At 42.4% G+C, this 24,481-nt stretch overlaps 1 protein-coding gene across 5 annotated transcripts in view; it reads left to right on the forward strand.

Annotated features, from left to right (window-relative positions):
• NEK10 (NIMA related kinase 10) overlaps nt 1–24,481 on the forward strand; it is a 100,548-nt gene that overhangs the window by 72,330 nt on the left and 3,737 nt on the right. For 3 of the 5 annotated variants that reach the window (XM_048511651.1, XM_048511652.1, XM_048511654.1), the window contains 4 exons: nt 354–494; nt 8,444–8,544; nt 19,606–19,716; nt 24,198–24,306. In XM_048511651.1, the coding sequence (XP_048367608.1) occupies nt 354–494; nt 8,444–8,544; nt 19,606–19,716; nt 24,198–24,306 (462 nt within the window). Of the gene's footprint in view, nt 1–353; nt 495–1,120; nt 1,126–8,418; nt 8,545–19,605; nt 19,717–24,197; nt 24,307–24,481 lie in introns of all 5 variants that reach the window. The other 2 variants (XM_048511656.1, XM_048511653.1) reach the window with 2 other exon arrangements.

Genomic DNA, 24,481 nt, shown 5'->3' on the forward strand with positions numbered 1-24,481 from the left:
CTGGGCGGGGCTGTGGCAAGGACGCAGCCACTGCGCTGGTCCTTGGGCGGGAAATGAATGCACGCAGGCGCAGGCTGCCACGCACTCCGGTGCACCTCCTGTTAGACTGCTTCAAGTTCTGCACGCTACTGCTGAGAGGAGGGGCGTAACTAAGGCAAAAATCACGTGGCAAAATCACCAATTAGTAACCCCCTCTCGGCACACACAAATAATTAGTAACCTACTCTCAGGAACCTGTGAGAACCTGCTGGATCCCACCTCTGACGTGAAGGCGAATTTATCTTGCTATTTCACCTTGTTTTAAAGCTTTAAAAAAATAGTTTCATATTCAGTTTCTTCTTTTATTTCTTCAGCTTTGCTACCCTTTGATCTGCTTCTGAAAGCACCTTCGCTCATGTTCAGGGGCAACGTTAAGAAAATAGAGGACTCGTTAGTGACAGGGTGGAAGTCCCATAGCCTTCCAGCTGTGATTCTTCGCAATCTGAAAGATCATGGTAGTACTTAATAGTATTGTGTTGCAGACAAACCAGTTACTAGAGAGCCAAAAATTGTAGCTGACTTAGTATAGTTTTTTAACGAAAAAGAAAATGTGCATAAATAAAAACTCTTTAGGTCTGTATTAGAATTTTTGCTCAAATCTGGAGCCCAAAGATATGATTACAATATCATATCATATTTTATTCTTATTTACATTTATTAGCCACTCTTTACCACAGTCTTAGGGTGGGTTACAATAAAAACCATACAGCATTAAAATCATGACAGTAAAAACACAATAAAACCCCATCTTAAAAACCACAACACAATCTAAAATCTCCTGCACCCACACCACTCACCCCCCCCCCCCCAAAATAGTAAAATTTGTGTTATTTGACACTTCGTTATTTAGACAACTATGTAAAACTAGCCTATGTCATATATGGCAATGCAGATCTTCCTTCAGTTAGCCAGAAGAATTCTGATAGCCATGAAGCACCTATTTCTGGCACTTGAAAAAGTCAAGTTTTTAAGCTCACAGGGAGCAATTTACCCAGGAACAGCAGGCCCATGCCTCACTTTTAGGGGTGGTAGGGAGGAAAGTTTGCCAGGCATCTGGCTCACTGCACCAATCTACTCCCAGGTCCTGTTAAAGCCAGAGGTGTACAGCCTATAGGGATATGTCCTCGAGTGCATGCCTTTCGGTCATGTGGGGAGCGCCTGGCCTGACCCAAATGGCATGCTTTCCAGCCACACGACACTGAGCCCCGCCTCCCTGCAGACCGGCTCAGGAGTGGGGTGGGAGACAGGACTTGGGGGTGGGGCCACCCACCACCAGGCCCTGCCCCTTGACCTCTGTGCAGACCCTGGGGATGCCAGGAGCCAGCCTGCACGAAGCCTGGGGGGCAAGGCTTGGCAGTGGGTGTTCTTACCCCCAAGCCCCACCCCTACCCTGGCCTCTGTGCAGGCTGGCTCCTGACATCCCCAGGGTCTACCCTGAGGCCAAGGGATGGGACTTGGGGGTGGGTGTCCCCACTCCCAAGCCCTGCCTCACATGCCCCACCCCCAGTCTCCATGCAGGCTGGCTCCTGGCTTCCCCAGGCCCTGAGGATGCCAGGAGCTGCCTTCATGGAGCCTGGGGTGGGGCTCGTAGCCTCCAAGCCTTGCCCCCGAGCGTGGGGGGTGGGGTGAGCACCCAGAGAAAATGTTGTCTCCAGGCACCATTTTTCCCCAATAACCTCTGGTTAAAGGGGAGCATTGAGTTTGGACTATTTCTGCTGGTTTTATGCACTGTGATTGCAAATATGACACGGTACCACAGCCAGGGGCCAAGCCAGCCCTATACTATCTATGACTATAGCTTGCTGGGCAAACCAGCCCTGGGAAAAGCATGATATTTGGGATTAAAATAAGATAAAGCTAATCTATTACAATATATTTTCATTTTATAAATGGTAGAGAATAATTCGTCTGCTTCAATTTTGCATATGGAGAAAAAAATCACCAATTTTGGCATAAAGCCCTATTTATTTGCCCTTTCGATTGACTGACAATCCCCATTACCCATAGATGCCTGATAACAAAGCTTTTACTGTGCCAAGAAGGACTGTCAACTTAAGTCTATCAGCTATATAATTAGGGTAGTCCTAAAAAGATTGGAATGATGCGGGAGTGCAGTTGGCCAAGTTGTAGGAAATACTGAGTGTGACTGGTTGAGACAAGATAAGGCAGACAAAGTGTTATATTTGGGGGACTGTCACCGTGGATGGAACCGAAAATCCTTGAGTTGGTTTCTGATTCCTGCAGTGGAGGATACAGGAGCAGTAAGATACAATAAATACAAAGTTTATAGTTTTGTGTTAGTCTGTTGCAGTAAAAAAGCACAGGATTCCTGGTTAGCAACTAACTTTACCAAGATATGAATTCTAGGACCAGTAGCTTTGCCCAGTAATTTGCATCTGTCCATGTTGAGGCATGGGCTAAAGGCCTTTAAATCTCCTGACTAGAATCAAGAACAGAGACTGTGGCAGAGCTCTCCCTTTATTATACAGTTTGGCTGCTCACGCAGGGCTGAGAAAAAGTTAAAAGTACTGTTTGATTCCCTTCATCTCTCCAGTGAAAACAAGGCCACACTAATACATTATGCATAATCAGGTGTTTTTAAGACCCCATATGGTTGCTTATTTGATGAAATGTAGCACTGAGAGCAATGAATTTTCACAGATAAACTACAATCTTCCCCTTTCCCCGCTTTACTTCTGTGGCACTGGAGTGTGCATTTACTTTTGTAAATAAGAGTCCTGAAATGGGAAGGAAAAGCAGGTTGGGGGAAAGTTGCAGTGGAAAAGTGTTGGCTGCAGGTAGGTTTAAGCTGCTTCCCTACTCAATTATTTCTCCAGCAGTGGCATAGTGGAGCAGCAGTGGTGTAGTGGTTACGAGCAGGTGCATTCTAATCTGGAAGAACTGGGTTTGATTCCCCGCTCTGCCGCTTGAGCTGTGGAGGCTTATTTGGGTAATTCAGATTAGCCTGTGCACGCCCACACATGCCAGCTGGGTGACCTTGGGCTAATCACAGCTTTTCGGAGCTCTCTCAGCCCCACCTACCTCAAAGGGTGTTTGTTGTGAGGGGGGAAGGGAAAGGAGTTTGTAAGCCCCTTTGAGTCTCCTACAGGAGAGAAAGGGGGGATATGAATCCAAACTCCTCCTCCTCCTCCTCCTCCTCCCCCTCTTCCTCCTCCTCCTCCTCCTCCTCTTCCTCCTCCTCCTCCTCCTCCTCTTCTTCTTCTTCTTCTTCTTCTTCTTCTTCTTCTTCTTCTTCTTCTTCTTCTTCTTCTTCTTCTTCTTCTTCTTCTTCTTCTTCTTCTTCTTCTTCTTCCATTCAAAGTTGCCCCTCCAGTGCTACATTTCATCAAATAAGTAGGCTGAGAGTTTTTTACACGCATGTGAATAACATGTAGCTTGGCCCTCAACGTTCTCTGATGGTTTGTCAGATTCTGTTCACAATGGAAAGCAGATGGCTTAAAGTTTCCTGAGGTGCATACTGACACTTGAGAGATTGGTCCTAAAAAGAAAAAGAGCCTTTGGATTGATTGACCCCTGCTAGGTGCTTGTTCCTAACTTCACAGTTTTTCATGCATCTTAAAGTCAAAGGGGCATCTTTCTCATGTTACATGAGACATGAGCTGGCATGCACTTATGAAGCATTGAGGTACAAAAACTTTCTTTCCCAAGTCATTACTGTGAAAATCATGACAACAAATACCCATCTCATGACTACTGTTCTGTTAAAATTAAGGAATTAATGAGACTGAGACCCCTGGAGATGCCCTACAACAGTGATGCCGAACCTTTTTGAGACCGAGTGCCCAAATTGCAACCCAAACCCCACTTATTTATCGCAAAGTGCCAACCCGGCAATTTAACCTGAATGCTGAGGTTTTAGTTTAGAAAAAACTGGTTAGCTCCCTCTTTTTACGCCCCACCCGCTTGAGCAGGGGTCAGCCTGCTCTAGTCTCTAGCAAGTCCTGCGCACACTGCTCTGTGACTCTCTAGCATCTCTGCCTCCTCTGCACCCCCCCCCCCTCGGGCAGCAGTCACCCGGAGCACAGGCACCAGGCCCACCAGCCGAGTTCTCCCTGCTCACTGCGGTGTGCGCACATTGTGCTCAGTGGCCCAGGCCAGCCTAGATGTGTGTGGGGGGGATTTTTCGCCCCCCACATGATGAACTCTGTGTGTGTGTGCCCACAGAGAGGTCTCCGAGTGCCACCACTGGCACCCGTGCCATAGGTTCACCATCACTGCCCTACAACATATGTTATCAATATTAGAACCTTTCCTGTCATTTGATGCTTCTGTCACTTTTTGTAAAGTAGTATATTTTTTTATGAATGATTGCTATTACCTATTTTTGTTCAGCTCTTCCTTAATGTGCGCAGGTTGAATTAGTATTGTTTCTATTTTTTTCCACTGGTTCTTAGAACTTCAATTAATATTCTGCCCCCCGCTCCCCAAGAGCAAAGATGAGTTATGGTAATTTTTTTAAATCAAGAGGTGAGCACATAAGTACAGTTAACTTTTCAGTGCTTCACTATGTATAATATGTAAAAGTGCATTTTGCTGAATGGCTGAGCATTAGTACTCTGTTGGGGTAAGCAACTTAAATGTTATAAAAGCTGCATCTACCTGGAACTTTATCAGAAATTTTATTGAAAGAAATCATGAGGGAGATAAAGATAGCAACAGGAGAATTTTGTTTCAGAAAGACCGAAAGGAATTCTCAGGGTTTTTTTTAATGTACCAGTATTAGCAATCTTTTGTTTCCATACTATCAGTACCAAAAATATCTTTAGATCAGCCAAGTATAGCAGCTGTACTAAGCCCCCTGGGTCATTTTAGCTTTGAACTTTTATAACACTGCAGGTGCCATTAGTATAATGACTACAGCAGCCATTCAGAGTCTTATCAATAGTTTAGTCCAAATGGACTCATCAAAAGTGCCATTCCTATACACCTCTCCACAGACCTGACTGAAAACCCACCAACAGAGCCGAGGCATCACAACCGCATACAGTACCAACACTCCACTATAAAACACAGAGTTTGTTAGAGTGGCACCTAACACAGAACAAGGGATAGGGGGCGAGGAAATGGGCAAACAATTGATTTGACCCCCATAGGTTGCCACAGCCTTCAGTTGTCACTCACTCCATCTAGCAATCAATAACAAAACTACGACATCCCTCAATGAATCACCCACATTTGATTTTGGGCGACCGTGACCGTGAACCCAAAGGTTGCTGGCAGAGGTAGGCACTGTGTACCAGTAGCAAATAGTTAATGTAAGCAGCATTGTTGTTGTTAGTATAATGACTATATTTGAACAGAGAGGACATGCTTATCTTCTCTCTCATAGCTATGTTTTTCTCAGGATACATGAAGGCCTCTTCATTATTTTTTAGTGTTTGGTTTTTGCATGTTCCTAAGTACTGTTGGGGGAAATCCACAGGTCAGCTAAGAGAGTTGGCTGGTTCTTTCTGAGTCCCACCCTCTTTTTTTAGAGAATTCTCATGCATGCAGCACAGTGTGGCTGTCAGAACATCTAGTCAGGTTGCTTGATTGGGGTGTATGTACTAAAAAAAAAGGAATGTTAGTTTTTCTTTCTAAAAATGACTCACGTGCTCATAATCAAAATTCTATTTTCTTAATATAAATGTGTTATGATAAAACATATTTAATAAAATCATGCTTGGAATATAATTAAAATTAATTCAATAAAAATTAATGATGAATGTCAATATATTTATTAATATATTACTAGTTATTAATATAAATAAAAATAGATCTAAAAAGTCAAAGTTTTTCTAAGAAATATTCTCTGTGTTACTTCAGAAGAGGATTGTTTTTCACTGAAGGCATTATTCCTCTGTCACTTTTGACTCTGTTGATATCATTATAATACTAGTCTTATTTTCTTGCTGTGGTGACCCAGGCTGTAATTATATGCAGGTTAGCTTATAGTAACATGCTTTACATGGGGTTTTGATTTAAAGTGGTCTGGAAACTTTAGCTGGTTAAAAATGCATCAGCCAGGCTGCTGTCAGGTGCAGGATATAGGATAGTATCACCCCAGTGCTGAAAGATCTGTACAGGCTCCCAGTGGCATATTTGCCCAGGGGCAGAGGGTACCCTCTGTCCCCAGGCACCACTGATCTGGTCATGTGGGGGGCACAAAACCGCCCCCCCCCCTCACGTGACCAGGAAGACAGCAAGACAGCAGGAAGTCCTGATGCTTTGTTGTCTTCTGGTGCCCTCGGCCCCACCCATGTTGTCATCGACATGGGCAGGGCCAAGGAAACCAGAACCCCCCCCCCAGGCCTCGCCCCCTTTCTGGCTGCCGGCTCTGAGCTGGCAGCCAGCAGTCCCTTCTGCCCTCCCCTCCCAAAGAAGCAACTGGAAGGCTCCGTGCTGGGGCCTTTACTTTTATAAGCTCAGGGCTGTGGCCATCTGTTCTGGGAGCAATTCAAAGTGCCTGTTTTTACATTTAAGCACCGAGATGGCATCAGGCCCACATTTGAGGCCCCTTTCATTCTGCCCACCTTGCTATTTAACATCTTTTGCAAGACCTACACTCTATATAATTGCTTTCAGGGTTGAGACAAGTAGCAACCAGAGACCGGTCTTTTTCTTCAGTGGCAACTGTGGAATTTGTTTCCTCTTAAGGTTTTCTTGGTGCCTACCCTGCTATCTATTATGTGCCAGGGAAAAATATTTCCATTCACCAAAGATTTTAATTAAGCGGAGGATCTTTTAATGCCATTTTTATAGTGTGCTTTTAGCCTGAATTCATTTTGAGCTGCTCAATCGTTATGTTTTTATGCTCTTGCTTGTTTTTTAATGCTACATTTTAGTTCACAAGTTTTAATGTTTAATGTTTTTATTGTTTTAGTTTGTGAGCTACTACAGCAGGCTCCCTGGAGAGACAGCATAATTTTTTTCCCAAAGAAATAAAGCAGAGCAAACAGTTTCTTCAGCCAGGAATGGAAGTGGCAATCTCCTGACAGGATGTATATTTAAAGTAACAGTGACTTACAGGGGATTAATAGTAACTTGATATCTGTATATGAACACAATGGAATTTACCCCTTTTGATTTTCTGTAACTTTTTACAGCTAAGAGCAATTGTATGCAGGAACTTTTAATGAGGTAAAATAGATTCATTATACAAAAAAATGACTTTGGCCCCTTCCGCACACGCAAAATAATGCGTTTTCAAACCACTTTCACAACTGTTTGCAAGTGGATTTTGCCATTCCGCACAGCTTCAAAGAGCACTGAAAGCAGTTTGAAAGTGCATTATTCTGCATGTGCGGAATGAGCCAAAATCTCTTCAGCTGTATTTATTATTCATTTACTTCTACTATATCCCACCTTTTTCTACAATGGAAAGTTGACCCAGGGGAGTTTACATAATTCTCTTCTCCATTTTATAGTCTCAACAACCCTTTGAGGGTAGGCAGAGAATGTGTAACAGGCCCATGGTCACCCCGTGAGCTTCCATAACCGATTGGGAATTCACACAGAGTCTTCCAGTTCAAGGGTCCTGCTATTACAGCTGATAGAGATGAGTTCACCTGAAGAAAATGGTTGAACTCTAAGGCATTGTACTCCATCGAAGTCCCTCCCCTCCCCCGGACCCCACCCTCCTCAGCTCCACCCTCAAAATCTCCAGGTATTTCCTAAGGTGGAAATGGCAACCCTATTCAGGTCCAAGTGTGAAACTCTAATCACTGCACTACACGTGGTGTGGCTACTGTTAAACACCAGCAAGCAGCCAGGCCTGGTTGAATCCCGCAAGTCATATGGTATCCAGTTGCCTGGTGGTTGCTGCTGATCCTGTCCCTAATGAGTCCTCCCCTAAAAGCTAAAACAACCCAGGAAAGTGTCCTGCACCTTTCCACTGCCTTTCAGTGACAGAAACCAAGGCTGGAAGCCTAGTAATACCTCATAGTTGCTTAGCAACAGCCACAGTGGCCAATCATTTTTTAAAGCTACAGGCAATTTTTCTATTATTTGTGGGGGTTAATACACACACACACACACACTGTGTATTTGTTTTGAAATTTCAGATTTTTCTGCTAATGTGGGCCATTTTTCATGGAAAGCTGAGTTTTGTCTGTTCAGGGCTCCAATCTTTAAGTATCCACATTTTGGGCCATACTGAGAATTAGATACTTTGATGTATCATTGGAGTAAAATATGGGAAGATGTTGTATTTTTAGAATTTTTGATTTATTCTTTTAAATATCTACTTATATAAGAGAGGGAAGAAATACAAACACCCATTGACAATTGCAACATCCAGATGTTGTCCTCACTTTCTCTTTCCTGTCACTTCTGTGGGCATTTCTGAGCTGAACTGAAAAAAAATATTGGGTTTCCCAGCTGATTGTGACATTATCAACTTCAGCATCTGCAGGCATCGCTGTTTCACAACGGAAGGTGCGTCAGATCAGTGATCCTGTTCAACAGATTTTAATTCAGCTGCACAAGGTTATCTACATCACCCAGGTATGTTATTTTCCTTCATGGCGAATTTTGGCTGCACAACAGGACCTTTTCTCTGCTCCTAACTGTTATACCCTTGCTGCTTTATCAAATACAACATCAACATAAATATTTGCCCAAAATATAGATCTTATTTGTCTTTTTAAAAGAATTTTGCCCCTAGAACTGCATATTATATGTACATGTTAAGCCCTAGAAAATATCAAAATTGCTGTAGGTCCTCCAACTATTATTTCTGAAATAAGTCTTGAAAATTAGAGTGATGATAATATTCCTGCAGACATTGCCTAAATTTAATGTATTGCACAATCTGAAGGTTAATCATCTAGAAGAATCCTTTAATTAGTGGTATATCTGCATTAGTTGAATTGTATATGTGCATTAGTTAAACTATCGGTGCAAATTTAGCTAGACCAGAATGGGCTGCAGAAGATTTCAGTAGCTTAAGTCCAACCGACAAAGAATACAGGACTCTAAAGAACCTTATGAGTCTTTGTTTAGTACCTTTACTACCTTTATCTATTGAAGGTAAAGCCAGAAAAATATTTTAGGTTTTGTGTCATAAATATCGTTTATTGTTGATATTATACAGTAGATCTCCTGAGTGGATTTTTGTTTAAAGCATCTGTCCCAACTTTCTTGGACTTTGTCTTAATTGCCTAATAAATAATAATATAATAAATAATAATAAAAAACAAGGGTGACTGTGGACTGCCCTGGTACAAAACAAGGAACTGTTAAAAGGCAGTTTTGTTTGAGAATCACAGTAATTTCAGATTTATCAAAAGAAACACAAAATAACATTCCAGTAAACTATATCTAAATAAAATTCTGATTTCCAATTATTGTCTTAAAAGTTTCAGAATCATGATTCAGAATCAGAGCAAATCTAGAATGTCTTCCAACTTTGAAGAAGTTGAACTAAGTAATTTGAGCAAAGAATGCTGGTGGTTTTCCTTCAGTGGGGCTCTGTCATCCAGGCTGGTTAGGTCATGCCTCCAACCGTTCAAGCAGGGCTGTGCAGATGTCTTGCTAGTCTCCTGTGGGGGCAAGTCCTTCCAGTTTTGATAGCCCTGAAGTTCAGACAGGTCACTATTCTAAGCTTCACTGTTAGAGAACAGAAAAAGAAACTGTATTGTTGAAGGCTTTCACGGCTGGAATCATTGGGGTGTTGTGTGGTTTCTGGCTGTACGGCATGTATGGCATCTAGTAGCATGTTCTCCTGACGTTTCGCTTGCATCTGTGACTGGCATCTTCAGAGGAAAGAGAAACTACCAACCCTAATTTCATGGCTGAAATGAAGAGCAATTCTTCTTCTACTCCAGTTTCCTTGACTCCTGCAATGTGGCAAAAAAGAAGTAAGGAAAGTTCCCCCAGGCCAGGATCATCAGGTCTTAAAGAGACCAGCAATCAGTGTATCGTTGCAGGGGGGGTATGTAGCTCCAATCAACCGGAGCAAAAACTGAACCCGACTATCCACTGCCAGGACCCTTGGAGATGATAGAGGACTTCCTGGGCCCAGCATGACCTGTGCCACAGAACACATGCCAGAGCAGTGTCAGATGTACAGGAATTTACAGAAAAAGCAGCCAAGAGAGTGAGATCTCCTGCACTTAACTAGTCCAGTGATCGGGAGGAAGCAGGCTCCATTCAATCGACACCACCCACCCACCCACCCTGAGGTAACACAATAAAGCCCACAAAAAAAATCTCAACATTTGGAATGTTGTGAGCTGGAGCTGGACTTTGAGAACTCCCTTTCCACTAGATCCAAAGCTATGGGTTTGGATAGGGAAGAGGGAGAGTGGTCTAGAAAGGAGGAGGAATCCTAGGACAGTTCCACCAAACTGTTTGCTAGGTGGCACTACCTAAGGCTCTTAAAGAAGGTTATTAGTATCCTCAAGTACCAGCTAAAGGAGGGTAACTAGTATACTAAGAACTCTGCTTTGGCTAATCTTGTTAGAACCTTCAAGCAGCCACCTAAATGTATTTCTGGCTGCCCCTTTCCAGATCCCTTTGATACGATCATCAAAAAGGAGTGGGCTTCTCCCAGCAACAGTACCCCCCTGAGTCTGACACCTGAGAAATATGCTCTGAACGAGGAGGCCATGGAGGACTAAAAAGTAGCGCTGGTGGATGTCCCAGTGGTGACTCTTCCTTCGGGAGTAATCTTTTCAAAGGATGGGGAGAATGTCCCTAAATATTCCCTATGCCACGAAAACCAACAGGGCCCTTTAAAAGCACACGAAGCCTCCTCATTGGCGGTTAGAGCATTTGCCGTCTGAATCACTATTAGTGATGTTGGCAAATTTCATAACTATCTAGTTTGTAATTACATAGTATCTCAAGCTTCTCCATCCTAGCTGTTGGGTGTGGATTGTAATACAAGCCCTAAAAGAACCCCTGCCTTTCCCTCCTATTATTTGCTCACCAATGTGCAGAGCGGTGGTGGCTGCTGAGGCAGTGGTGAGGAAGGTCTCCCTTTCTCTGCATTTACTTGGCTACAACATTAACCCAGGCAGTATGCCCTACTTGCAAAGGAAGTGTAATAGTTAAAGCTGCATTCCAAGAGAAAAAGGGTGAAGAAGAAGAGAGGGATGGAATGAGAATTTGCTTTCAAAGTAGCCACCAACAATGTGTTTGCTTTTTCAAAGGAAAGGGCCTTATGGGAGGCTAGAGAACTGAGGGAGGTGTCAGGGCTGAGGATTCTGTGGATTTGATACTGTGATCATGACCTGAGTGGGCCTCAGATTAAATTGTTTTCAGATTTGATCACCAAAATAACATTTCAAATCAAATTGGAAGAGGTGTGGTTATTTCACACAGCTAGTCGAGATATTTCCCCAGAACTATGTCTTTTAATTGCTACCTACCTCTAATCTCCTTTTATGGTTTCTGTTAATTGGGACTACACTTACTAAACATGCAGGTGAATTGGTGCACTTCAGAACATGCATCTTCATTTATGGGACTTAAACCACATCTCTTACCTTCATACCATTTCTCAACATTCTCTTATCATCTCTGGCCATTTCCCTACATTATTATGGTCATCCTGTTATTCATTATTTATAACATTTCTTTTTTTTTACCACTTTGTTGCTAGGGTAACGTTATCACATACTGTGTTGCAAGATTTCTTGCTTCACTTCTTTGTATTTAAACTATCCTTTTCATCAAGTTTTGTCAACGTCCCTCTTCTGAATGGGTGAAATACTTCCTGCTGCTGATCAGAGATTGTGCTGGCCTGGCCAACTCACTTAATATGTAGTGCCTTTCCTACAAATTGCTTAATCCTATAATCCACAACCTTGATTATTAATTTCACTGATTATAGTCAAGAGCTGAAGCCCATAACGATAGGCATATACAGTCCTTGTGTAAAGTGTGAAGCAACTCCAATGTACAGTTTAATTGCCTGGACCTTGAATGGAGCCATTTGCCAATATTAAGGTATTCTGATGAAGCTCTTGATGTCTTCAGGGAGTCCTAGCTAGCTAAGTTTGTGTGAACTAAGCGAGTGGCTTCTTTTTAAGGTTCAAGTTGGGAATGTTTTGAAATGTTTCCAAAGAGGCATGGAAATAGGACTTGACATAACCCTGTTGAAGAGGCAAGGTTCCATATTTCCATATGAGTTTCTACTACTGGGATAAGAAATTTGTTTCCTCTTGTGCTCAGCACAAGTGCAGATTTTTGTGACGCATTTTGCAGTCAACTCTCCTCCAGACTGACATTTATTCCAATATACAGTTTAGCTCTATAGAGCATGTAGGGATGAGCCGCTGACCCAGCAGAACCGTAGGCAGAGCGCTTGGCATGCCGGCCCAATCCACGCCTCTCTGGTCGCACTCTCGGGCTTCCCCCCATCCCCACCCACCCCCCCGGTGAGTCACAGGTCATGAACTACCTGGCTCACAGCCACCAGGTGTCCCAGACAAAGGGATAATGGGCCCTTGCCCCCAGGCGTGGATTAGGCCCAGACACGGACGCTTCCTCCTGCACATACCAGCCCGATGAGATCATGCATCACCTGGACGATCTCCCTCGCTCTCCGCCAGCTTCCTCCCGGGCCTCCTCACTGATCCACCCCTTCACCCCAGAGAAAACTCCTAATAAAAGGTGTCAGGAACTAGCACGCGGCAGAGTTGCCAGGATCATGGACCCCCGCGCTCCCGCTGCTGGCTCTCTCCACCAGATGATATCTCCGCGTCTCGTCTCGTTCTTACGGTGACTCCGCGTGCACGACTACAGAGCAATATACAGTTTATTAATATGAAATTAATATCTGTCATTCTGTGAAATAGGTTAGGCAGGTAGATGTTACTTCTTGCCAATGAGGTTTCCGTTTCATGATTGTTAAAAATTGCTCATTTTGAATTAGTATTTTTTGAAATCCATTAATATTTCAATGCCAAGTTAGCATCTGGCAAGAGGTACTTATTGTCAAGGGGAAATTCCATTTGCCTGAACAACCTGTTCACATTTAAACAGGAAAATTCAGAATTGATTTTAGGCTTTTCTGACTTAGATTTGTTAACCTCTTCCATTTTAAATGGCTAATATTGCTGATGGAACTAACATATCTTTAGGATATAATATGGGCCAAAGAAGATCAAAAATATTACCTTCACTAATGCCAGTATTTACTGAATATGTTAAGTCACTGAGTATGTCTGGTCAGACAGGAATAGCAAATCTGCCAATGATGCTGAGTTAGTACTTCTGTTTATGATTCTTTACTATTCAGCTGGGGAAACTCAGAAAGAGAGACATGGTGCTCTTCCTCTTCCCTGCAAAATGGGGAGAAAGAACCAAAGTTATATGCTATTGATGTGATTATAATGTCCACTCAAGCAGACTTTGAAATCTATGTGCATAAATGCAGTCAGGTCGCAGCTGACATATGGCTACCCCAGCAAGAGGCTTTCAGGGCAAGTGAGAAGCAGAGGTTGTTTGCCATTGCCTTCCTCTGCAGAGCCTTCCTTGGTGGTCTCCCATTCCAAATGCTGAGCCTGCTTAGTTTTCGAGATCTGATAAAATTGGACTATGCCATGCTTCCTTCCCCTTTGAAATCTAAAGGATAATTGTTTAGACAGACCTATTGCACTTCTGCATTTGTCTAATTCTTCCCTTCCCTCCCACAAGACAGAAAAGTGCGATAAAAAATATCACACCTCCCTGTTTCTTCCTAGTTGTGATGGAAAAGAGAAAGCAGGGGATATAGGTTTCCTTCCCCAGACTGTTGAACCTACTGATGCTATAGATAGATTGCCAGCTCCCTTACTCACTGTAAATTTAACAGTGATCATATATGCCTTGGGTACAGATTGCTGGCATGGGGATAGCCTGAGAAAGCAAATAAGCTGGGGAATTCAGATCTCCCTTGTGCTCAATTAGCATTGAAATTGCTAATGCCTTGGCCAGGGGGCCAGGGCAAGGGAGAAAGAAACTAAATTGTGTTATTGGGAAGAGGGTTAAATGTATGTGTATGGTAGGTTAGTGACAGTTTGCAAAGAGGAAAGCTGGAAAAACTGTATTGTTTTAAAATGAAAGTAAAAGCACCTGCGAACATTCACATATCTCTGATTGTAATATCAAATGTCCATTTACTTCACGTGCGGTTCGGATTGAAACACTATCCACAGTGCAAAGCCATGTAAAATACACTTGGATTTCCTGATCTTCCTGCTCATGTGATCTGATGGCAGTAAATATTTGGGCAGGTGACTCGTGTGTATTATCTACCAACTAACTACCAAGCCTTTTGTGGTTCATATAATTAAAGACTACACCTACCTAATTTCCTAACTATCCTATTGGATCAGGAAGTCTTTCATACTTTCATTCTTGCCTGGTTTTAAACTACTAACATAGAAGCACTCAAGCTGACTGACCAGTTGCTCATAGTATTACATTCCTCCCTGCCTTTCTGTAGTCTCTGCTGACATGATAGGACACTTTTAGACATGTAGGATATTTATTTAAAGCTATCGGTGGCAGATCATCTCTAACAAGCAGAAGCTGAAGTTCATAAGGGGAGAGTTCTCATTGTTAGATCTTGGCTACTAGCAGCCTTTCCCCATTCAGTCGCCATGGCAACAGGTTTTTTGGATCCAAGGGAAAAAATCATGTAAGCTTTTTAAAAACGATTATGTAAACCGTTATATCCCCTCATCTGACATCTGAGTCCCTGCAAACTGACGGAAGAATGAAAAGGAAATAATGAGGTAGCTTTGTTCAATTTCTTTTTCAGGCAACTGGCCCTTGTTTACCACCAACAACCCCTTTAATGTGCTCAGGCAACTAATTTCCCCCACCCATATTGCATTTTCAGCTGTTAGAATATCTGCTTGGCAAATATCCTGATTGATAAATGTAGGTTATCATCCTGTCCATAAAACCGGCAATGACAGCTCCTTGTCAAATGCTACAAGTTGAGATTTGGTCAGTGCTTAATTTTTGGTAGGATCTAGCTGCAAGCTGTTTTCTGGTGATATAGTAGTTAATATAGTATAGAGCCCTGGGCCACAGAATGGTAAGCTGCAATACTACGCTCAGGACCTAAATTTGATCCTGACGGAAGTTGATTTCAGGGGTGACTTTGATAGAACCTGGGTGCAAAACCTGATAGAAGGTTTGCTCACATAACCTATCCTTAGCAGAGTGGAATAACACACGCAGCAGAGTTGTTAAGAAAGTTACCTCTTTTTTATAGAGAGAGAGTTTAAAAAGATAAAGCAGGCTACAAAACATATACACAAAAGAAAGCAGCAAAAAAACCTGAGTTCATAAGCACTGGCATAAAACTCAGCAATATCACAAAGAAGTATCATACACAGTAACGTGCATGAAGAGAGAGAGAGAGAGAGAGGTAGCAATAGTAGCAGAAGTAGCAGTAGAAAGAATGTAGAAGCCAAGCCCCAATTAAACAGCTGGTAAAAGTCACTTCAATTAGGCAGCTGCTCAGCATTATCCCAAGGACGCAAGTGGTATTGCTCCTACAAAACTCAAACATACATAGATGCCAAATACTCTAACAGACTTGGCCTTCCATCCTCCTGAGAGCGGTAAAATGAGTACCCAGCTTGCTGAGGGTAAAGTGTAGATGACTGGGGAAGGCAATGGCAAACTACCCTGTAAAACATAGCCTGCCTTGTAAATGGCCGAATACCCACCGGGAAATTCAATCTAGATCAAACCAAGTTTGAAAATAAACTGCACCTTTTCATCGAGGTTTCAACCTCCCCACTGCAGCATGTTTCCAGTGAAGACATCTAGGCCTATCTCGGATTCAAGAAATGTAACAATCCCCACTACCACGCGATCAGCTTGGCGGGTCTCTTCTGATTGGCTGTCATGCCATGTTGGGGCGGGACCTTTTTTTGTTCTCCTGCAAAAACGTGCTGACGTTATGTCATCATAACGTCAGCACGTCTTCAAGTTTCTGGTTGGTTCTCGTTCTCTCGTGCTCTCACGAGAACAGAACCGCGCACACTGATTGGTTGTAAGGCATTTGGGTCACGCTCCATGGCGGGAAATTTGAACCAAGATTAGACCCCCCTGATCCTCCCCTCCAAACTGGATCGAAGACGTGTTTTTTGAAAAAGTAGTACTTTCAAGCATGTTTGACAAAGACGCAGGATAAGGGGGAGAATGAGCGCCAGAACCGGGATGAATCCTTGTTCGTCAATCAGGCAATGGGGAGTTCTTCCTGAGTCCTTGATATTTCTTGTGAGTTTCACGTGATTAATTGACTGTGGGGAATTGGCCAATGTTGTGAGGTGAGGTCACCCTGTGGGTCAGTAATGACCCAGTGTTTGCATCTTTACCATTTAGTGGTTAGTGTCAGACTAGGACTGGGAAGGTTGCTGCTCTGCCATGTAGCTTGTGGAGTGACTTAGAATTAATCACTCTAATATTCCTGTAGCGAAGATAAAAATATGGAAAGGGAGAAGAACTATGAGCAAAACTGCAGGGATTTAGTAAATAAATAAAATAATTTCTGATGTGTGGAACTCCCTGCAACTTTCTGAGTTAAACCCTTCTTTTGCAGCTGCAAAAACCATATTCACCTATTCAGATTCCTCAAGGTTAAACCTTAGCATAAATGAGACTTTGGTTTTGATCCTGAAGGTCAGTTCTTGATGGTAAGTTATCTAGTGCGGATTATCAATGCTGTCAGAACCACAGACATATTCCTCTAAGCCTTCCTCTTAGCCTAAGACTTCAAAAGAGTTAGAAGGGTGCAACTGTTCCTAGGGTTGCTCTGTTAAGGTTGCTTGACACATTCGTTGGGTTGTTCAGTTTATCCCTAAAATACTTTATGTGTACATGTAAAAGCATGTTTTTACATTATCCGTGTGAGTGTTGTATTTTTCCGGCCAACTATATGATAGGGATATATGTTGCCAGGAAATAGGATTGTTTCTAGCTCCTTGCCCATCCAATCATGGTGGAAAATGTGCTCAAAGAGCGTTTATCCGGAAACAGTACCAAAACTGATATAAATCCATGTATATCAATCAACATAATGTCCTGCCTAAAAAGACTTAATACCCAAGGCTGTTGACCTTATGAATGCTTGTTAAAAAAAAACCCAGATGAGTCACTTAAAAATAGCTAAAAGCAAAAAACAACTTAATGTTGAAGAGTTTGGTTTTTATTCTGGTTCCCTACTTCTTTGCTGAAGCAGAAGTATTTTTGGAATACATAAAGTCTGTTCTTCAAGGGTTCTGTCTGTCTTGCCTAATTAAGCTCTTTAAAATCTGCAGTAATTTTTAATCGTTTATTAAATAAGCCTGCAGCTTCTTAAATTCTTGGTATAACACTCTCGCTGTACGTGATTCTTTATAAGGTAACATAAGAGCGCATGCAAAAAAAAGATAGTGCCTCATCCCAAGGAGCTCCCAATAGGCAGTGGAGGAGGCTTGGCTGCTGAGGTTTCAGGGGCAATGCTGTTCCATGAATGTGTGTTGTGGGGAGGCTAAAGGGCGAAGACCAAGGCTTTACAGAGCAGAGATCTTAAAGAAGCAAAGGCGGCACCATCCAAATGGGAGATTCTAGGTATAAGGGGCAGCATATGGAAGTGACTGCTCTTATAATAGAGAAGGAATGCATATAAAAAGGTATCTTTGTAGAGTAACACATAAGAAGATCACAAGTAAACAAAAGGAAGACAGCCCTGAATATTATCTACCAACCTCTAAAATGTTCTACATAAGAAGATTTTTTTTAAAAAAATTGGGACATAACCATAACTGGTATGCAAATTTAAGGCTGTTTCTCCACAGCCAATTACAGTGTTGTGCCATCAGTATTATTGGCAACGCTGCAGCAACGGAGCGTTTGCATGGGCAGGTGCTCCGTGGACAGGTAGTGCATCGGCTGAACCGCAGCACTTCGCACCGCTGCGCTTTGCAAATGGCATTCTTTTTTCCCCAGGGTAGATGTCACGGGTGTTCAGCGCCAGGATTGGCCAGTGTGGGCTGCCATTGTGCGGGGCGGGCTCTGCGGCACCAATTCCTAGCAGGCGCTTTGCACAACGCTGGCTGCAGAGCACCGTTGTTAAAAAGACTTCATCATTGAGCGATTTTTGAATACACCATTGTGGGGCCACTGGAGCGTTGCTGCATTGCTGCAGTGTCATTTCTGCAGTGACTCCCTGCCCATGACACTGTCTTTACCATCATTTTACTGGGGTTTTTTGTGGCCCATGCAGAAACAGCCTAAGACAACCCCCTTTTTTTAAAAAAAAAATGGAGTACTGGGGGAGGGTACCTCTATTTTCTCCTCAGAGGGGAACAGTGAGAAACAGTTTCAAGTTACCCCTTCCAAAAGTCTCAACTAATCACTTTCAGAGGGTGTATTGGAATGCTATTTCACCGTTGACAAACTGAAAAGGATTGAGAGTTGGATGTTGGTGAGAAGATGGATTAAGAGGTCTGTTTATTAGGCAGGGAGTCCATTAGGGACTTAATGTATTTGAAAGATAGGTAGGGCTTGGGTAAAGTTCCTGTCAAAAACTGAGAGAAGTTTAAAGGCCTTTCTCTTCCATGCCATATGTCTGAATTAAACAAGGAAACTACTTTGTAACTGCTAAACTTTCTCATACACACACACACACACACCCAAGCTATGCAGACAACTGAAATCTGTTTCTGAGTTGTTTTCATCAAGCCTTGTATATGGCACTTTGAGCCTATCATCTCCTCATGATAGGCCAATTGAATGCTGGGTGGCACCCTGAGACCGTGCAAGTATGGAAGTATAGAAAAGAAGCTTGAAGGGTGTGAAATTTTTCTAAGATTTTAGATCTAGAGGTAATATGTTGCCACAGGAGCCAAAAGCAGTTTATGTTGTTCTTCTTTTACCAATTTTATTCTCGCAAAAACCATGTGAGGTAGGTTAGGCTAACTGTCTGACTGGCCCAAGGTCACCCAGCGAGCTTCTATGACAGAGTAGGGATTTGAATGTGGGTCTTCCAGCTCCTAGTCTTATACTCTAATCGCTGCATCACACTGCTTTTGAATTTTTCCCTTTAAGTGTGACCTCACTAGATAATGCTGGGCAGCCCACTATACGTCTTCCTTAGTTCTCCAACTTCAGTACAAGTGTTCATTGTAAGAGTGCAAATGAACACACAAAGCTGCTGGTTCATCGAGATCAGTATTGTCGAGTCAGGCTGACAGCTGCTCTCCAGGGTCTCAGGCAGAGATCTTACACCTTATCTACTACCTGGTCATTTTTAACTGGAGAAGTGGAGTACTGAACCTGGGACTGTCTACATGCTAAGCGAATAGTCTTGCAATGAGCCACTGCCCCTCCCCAAGGAGGAGGGAGAGTAACAATTGTTTTCTGCCTAATAATAATAGAAATGATCATATAGAAATAGTTTGAGTAAAACGAAGAATGGGCTTTCCCTAAAAGTAAACTATTTCATCCTATTTGTTGTCTTCTTTCCTAGCTAGCAGCAGTTAAAGCACTCAAGGTTTCTCTGTAACACCTTTTTTCCTGTATAAAGAGTAGAGACTGAGCTGTGATAATTGTTTCTTCACTCTCAAATAGCTTCCACCAACTTTGCATTGCAACTTGAAAAGAAGAGTCATTGAGAGATTCAAGAAGTCCCTCTTCAGCCAACAGAGCAATCCATGTAACTTGAAGTCTGAAATTAAAAAGGTGCGGTATTCTAATGGTTGTTTTTGGGAGATCATGATTTTGTTACCTGAAATGAGGGCCATATGTTTACAGGAGATCTGGGGCAGTACTTTTACGGATCAAGTAAGATGTTCCATGTTCCTGAACCATCTTCTCCATTGTCAGGGTTTATACTGTAAATCATTTTAGAAGAAAATTAATGCTTATCTGATTGTTCTTGAAATAAAAATGCATTTAACATTCACGGAAGCAAATCTCTGACTATTGTGGGTAACAACAGATGACCTTGCAGATGAACAAGGAAGAATGTAAAGGGTGATGAGAAAGGAAATCTAGTCAGGATTTGAAAGGTGGAGAGCTTTGACTTCTAAACATGAACACCTTTCTTCAACTGACAAGAATGTAAATGCATTTTGATGCTAGATAATCTTGCCATAGCCCTTCATATCATTGCTTTCCAGCCTCTTGAAAGATCTCATCTGCCTAAAAATGGTACTTTGGATACAGTCAAACAACTGTTCCAAAACAGTGTATTAACCTACCAGTATTTTTACATGAACTTATTTGGAAAATTTGCTGGAATTTGTGTGTGTGTGTGTGTGTCAGTGTGTGTGTGTGTGTGTGTGTGTGTGTGTGTGTGTGTGTGTGTGTGTGTGTGTGTGTGTTAAATGTAGCATCTGATAGGAGAGGATGAAAGGCCATTTGAGGTGTGATAGTTTCTTATCTAAAATGTGTACTCTGTTCCAATGAAGGGTGTTGGCACAGAAGTAATCAAGAAAGTAACTTTTTCTGCCCTTACAAAGGGAGGAAATGGCTTAGCTATTTGTTGATGTATGAAACACTGGGTTATGCTCTGTCTAAAGCTTCTGTGTTTGGAACAGTGTTTGGAACTGTGTCTGTGCACAGTAGCATGACATCCTCCTATCTCTTTCTGTTACAACCAGAAACACCCCCAGAAGTGCTGCTTCCGGGGCATAGGGGACACCAACAGGCAGCTTGAAGGGGGAGTTGGAGGTAGTGGTGGGATTCAAATAATTTAACACCTGGTTGTTTACAAGCACCATTTTAACAACGAGTTCTGCTGAAGTGGTGCGAACCTGCTGAATCCCACCACTGGTTGGAGGGATGTCATGGGAGGGAAGAATCATCACAAATCACTGCTCATTTTAATCAGTATCCATCCCACTGAGAAGAAGAAGAAGAAGATTTTTAGATTTATATCCCCCCTTTCTCTCCTGTAGGAGACTCAAAGGGGCTTACAATCTCCTTGCCCTTCCCCCCTCACAACAAACACCCTGTTAGGTAGGTGGGGCTGAGAGAGCTCTGAAAAGCTGTGACTAGCCCAAGGTCACCCAGCTGGTATGTGTGGGAGTGCCCAGGCTAATCTGAATTCCCCAGATAAACCTCCACAGCTCAGGCGGTAGAGCGGAGAATCAAACCCGGTTCCCCCAGATTAGATACATGAGCTCTTAACCTCCTACGCCACTGCTGCTCCTGGACTGGACACTAGAATGCCAACCATTGTTTTAATCACTCATTCTGTTCTCGTTTTGAGGGATCTGGTTTAAAATTTAATGGGAACAAACAACCTGGAAATTGTAGTATGCAGGCCGAGGCCTAACAGGAAGGGACAGAGGTTTCTCAGAGGAATATGATCCATAATATAGAACAGGTGCCCCTCAATCATTTTCCTTTCCTGCTTGGGTTAAATAGCCCTCTCTTCCCCTGCTCCCACAAAAACACTGAAACCCACTCAAAGCATCTCAGTTGTGACCTTTTAACTCTGACTAAAAAAATTACAATACTCACTTTAAGCTCAAGACTGTAGATTGTGGTTGTCAGTACAATATTATGAAAATCTCCCAATTTAAATTTGCTGAGATCTGTTCACCTGGCTGAGACCAGCCAATGCTTTGCCAGCCAGTGCCTGTCATTTTGAAGATCAGAAATTTCTCCCGTATTTCATCTGCTCTGACCATTGTCACTTTTCTAGACAACTTCAAAAGGATTGAGCACCCTGGAGGGATCAAAATGGCTGAAATTGCACAAATGTCAATAGGTCCTGCTAAGCATTCAGCTGTAATGAAAATCAGGCCTGCATATAGGCCCTGAAACTAACCATTTGGACTTCGCTTGGCTGCATTTGAGATACATTTTTGAGAGGAGTTTTTTCTCCCTTGTTATCATAGGGCCATGGCTTTTAATGCTTGTCAAACAAACATTCAGACCAAATAGCATTTCACCAGTGATGGGATCCAAAAATTTTAATAACAAGTTCCGATGGTGGTGGGATTCAAACAGTTGCGCCGCTGCACACACGCACCTCCAATCCCTATTGGGCAGGGAGGTTGCTTTAGTAACCCCTTCTTGGCACTCAGAAAAAATTAGTAACCACTTCTAGAGAAGTGGTGAGATCTGGTTGGGTCCCACCTCTGCATTTCACTCATGAGAAGTGATTAACACACATAAGCTCTTGTGAAAATCACAGCACTAAACTTTATTTTTTCAAACAAAGGAGGACAGGTTAGCCCTAGATCAAAGTTTTATTTTATTTTTAGCACAAAACATGCAGGCAGAGTTTTATAGATGAAAAGAGAATTCCACCTCTGTTAAGTGCCTCCCTCCCATCCAGGTATGTCTTACAGATTTTCCTGCTTCAATTTTAATTCATTTTTCCTTTAGAGCATTTTTATATTTCCAAGACGTGATTTCTCAAAAGTTAAATATTCGTTATTTGTTAATAGTTTATGTAGTTAATATTTAGTTAATATGTCATTTACTTTGTTAATATTTTATTTACTTTGTTAATATTTTATTTAGTTTCTTGGTAAATATTCCTTACATGTTTTTAAACTGCATTAAGATGCAAGCATATTTTTGATGAAAGCATATAAAACTTAAAAATACAAATAGAATCACTTCTTGTTCCAGTCAGCCTAACTGAAGAGGGAATTAGTTAGGATGGTAGCCATCTGCAAGTATTTGAAGGGTTGTCATCTAGAGGATGGAGCGGAGTTGTTTTCTTTTAGCCCAGAAGATCAAACCAGAACCAATGGCTTGAAATTAAATATTTCGAAGAACTTCCTGACAGTTAAAGTGGTCCCTCAATGGAGGTGGTGATTTGTCCATCTTTAGATGTTTTTGAGGAAACGCTAGATGGCCACCTGAAAGCAGTGCTGATTCTGTAAACTTAGGCAAATTACAAAAGGGAGAGCAGGAAGGCTGGATCAGTGTTCGACTCTCGTGGCCCTTTCTTACAAGCCCATGATAATGCTAATTGCCACTCAGGGGTCAGGAAGAATTTTTCCTCTAAGCCGGCCTGTAACCACCCTTGAAAATCCAACTGGAAATTGTCTTGTTAGCCATGAGTGGCCCATCTATAGAAAAAGATCTGAAAGGAATCTCAAGGATCATCTTGCCCCGTGGTGGCAAACCTTTGGCACTCCAGATGTTATGGACTACAATTCCCATCAGCCCTTTCCAGCATGGCCAATTGGCCATGATGGAAGGGGCTGATGGGAATTGTAGTCCATAACATCTGGAGTGCCAAAGGTTTGCCACCACTGATCTAGCCCAGCCTTTCACACAATGTAGGAACAGCTACATCCACTCCCCCAAATGACCCCTGCTCAATGCCCACAGGAAGGCAAAAAACCTCCAGGATCACTGCCAAATCTGGTTTAGAGGAAAATTTCTTCCTATTTAATTAGGATTATAATTCCAGAATTAAAAGGACTGTGGAATCAATACAAAGGGTATGCCACCAGTTTTGCACCTACCAGTTCTCAGACTTTTTGAGTTCTTTTCTCCTGTTCTTCTTTATGGGACCCAACTGAACACCCGTAATCTGTTTTGCCTGTCAGAATCCTGTATCCAGTTGTGTGTGTGCAACGTCCAGACTACAAGGATGTGTGAAATGCTGCATTCATCCAATACTGGCATTAGAAAAGGAATATAGCAGGAAGTTTCTTATCCTTCCTAAAACTCTACCCAAGATGTTGTTTAAAAAAAAGGCAGCGATTCCCAAATCAAATTGGATTGATTCAGCAAGTCAAAGAGCAGTCTCACCCCCTCACAGACACAAATGCAATATAAATTGATGAAGATGTTCTGTTAGGGGACATTCAATACAATTGTGTGTTGGAAACTGGTAGAAGGAAGGCTCATCTTTCTTCAGGGGTCTCTCTTTCCATGGTGGTTTGCATGCCATATACGTGCACACCTTGTGATCTCCATCCTTTGAGGACCCCCGTGTACCATTTGAGAGCTGCTGGTTGTTCTTGCAAAACATGCAAATTTTTGTCATAAGGACAGCACATAATTGGTTTGGGTCTTCTGGAGCAGGCTTGAAATCAACTGTGGTTCTTCATCCTGAACAAATTATCAGTCTTTGATTTAACTAGATTCTGAAGAGTTTTGAGAGTTGTTTAGATCAGTAGCTATCTATAATCATATTGACAGGGTAAAGGAATGAAGTTTATATTCATGTTTGACTTTTGCAGCTACTTCAAGGTTCTCCAGAGCTGATTGAGCCTAACTTTTTCACAGCAGATTGTCACTTACTGCTTCACTCCTCAGGTGGAAACACATTTGTCCCGGAAGACAGGTCAGGTAAGTTCAGCAAAAACCATAGCTTTCAACTTTTTCCATTGGCTTCTGCTATTGACATCTGCAAGGTCTAATTAAGCCAAATTACCATTACAAACAGTCATTGCAATGTGGTAAATAAGTAAATATTTAACAGTGACAATATATACAGTCCCGAGTCAGCAGTGTTCAAGTCCAT

Source organism: Sphaerodactylus townsendi, linkage group LG11, assembly GCF_021028975.2.
Source record: "Sphaerodactylus townsendi isolate TG3544 linkage group LG11, MPM_Stown_v2.3, whole genome shotgun sequence".
Lineage (NCBI taxonomy): Eukaryota > Metazoa > Chordata > Lepidosauria > Squamata > Sphaerodactylidae > Sphaerodactylus > Sphaerodactylus townsendi.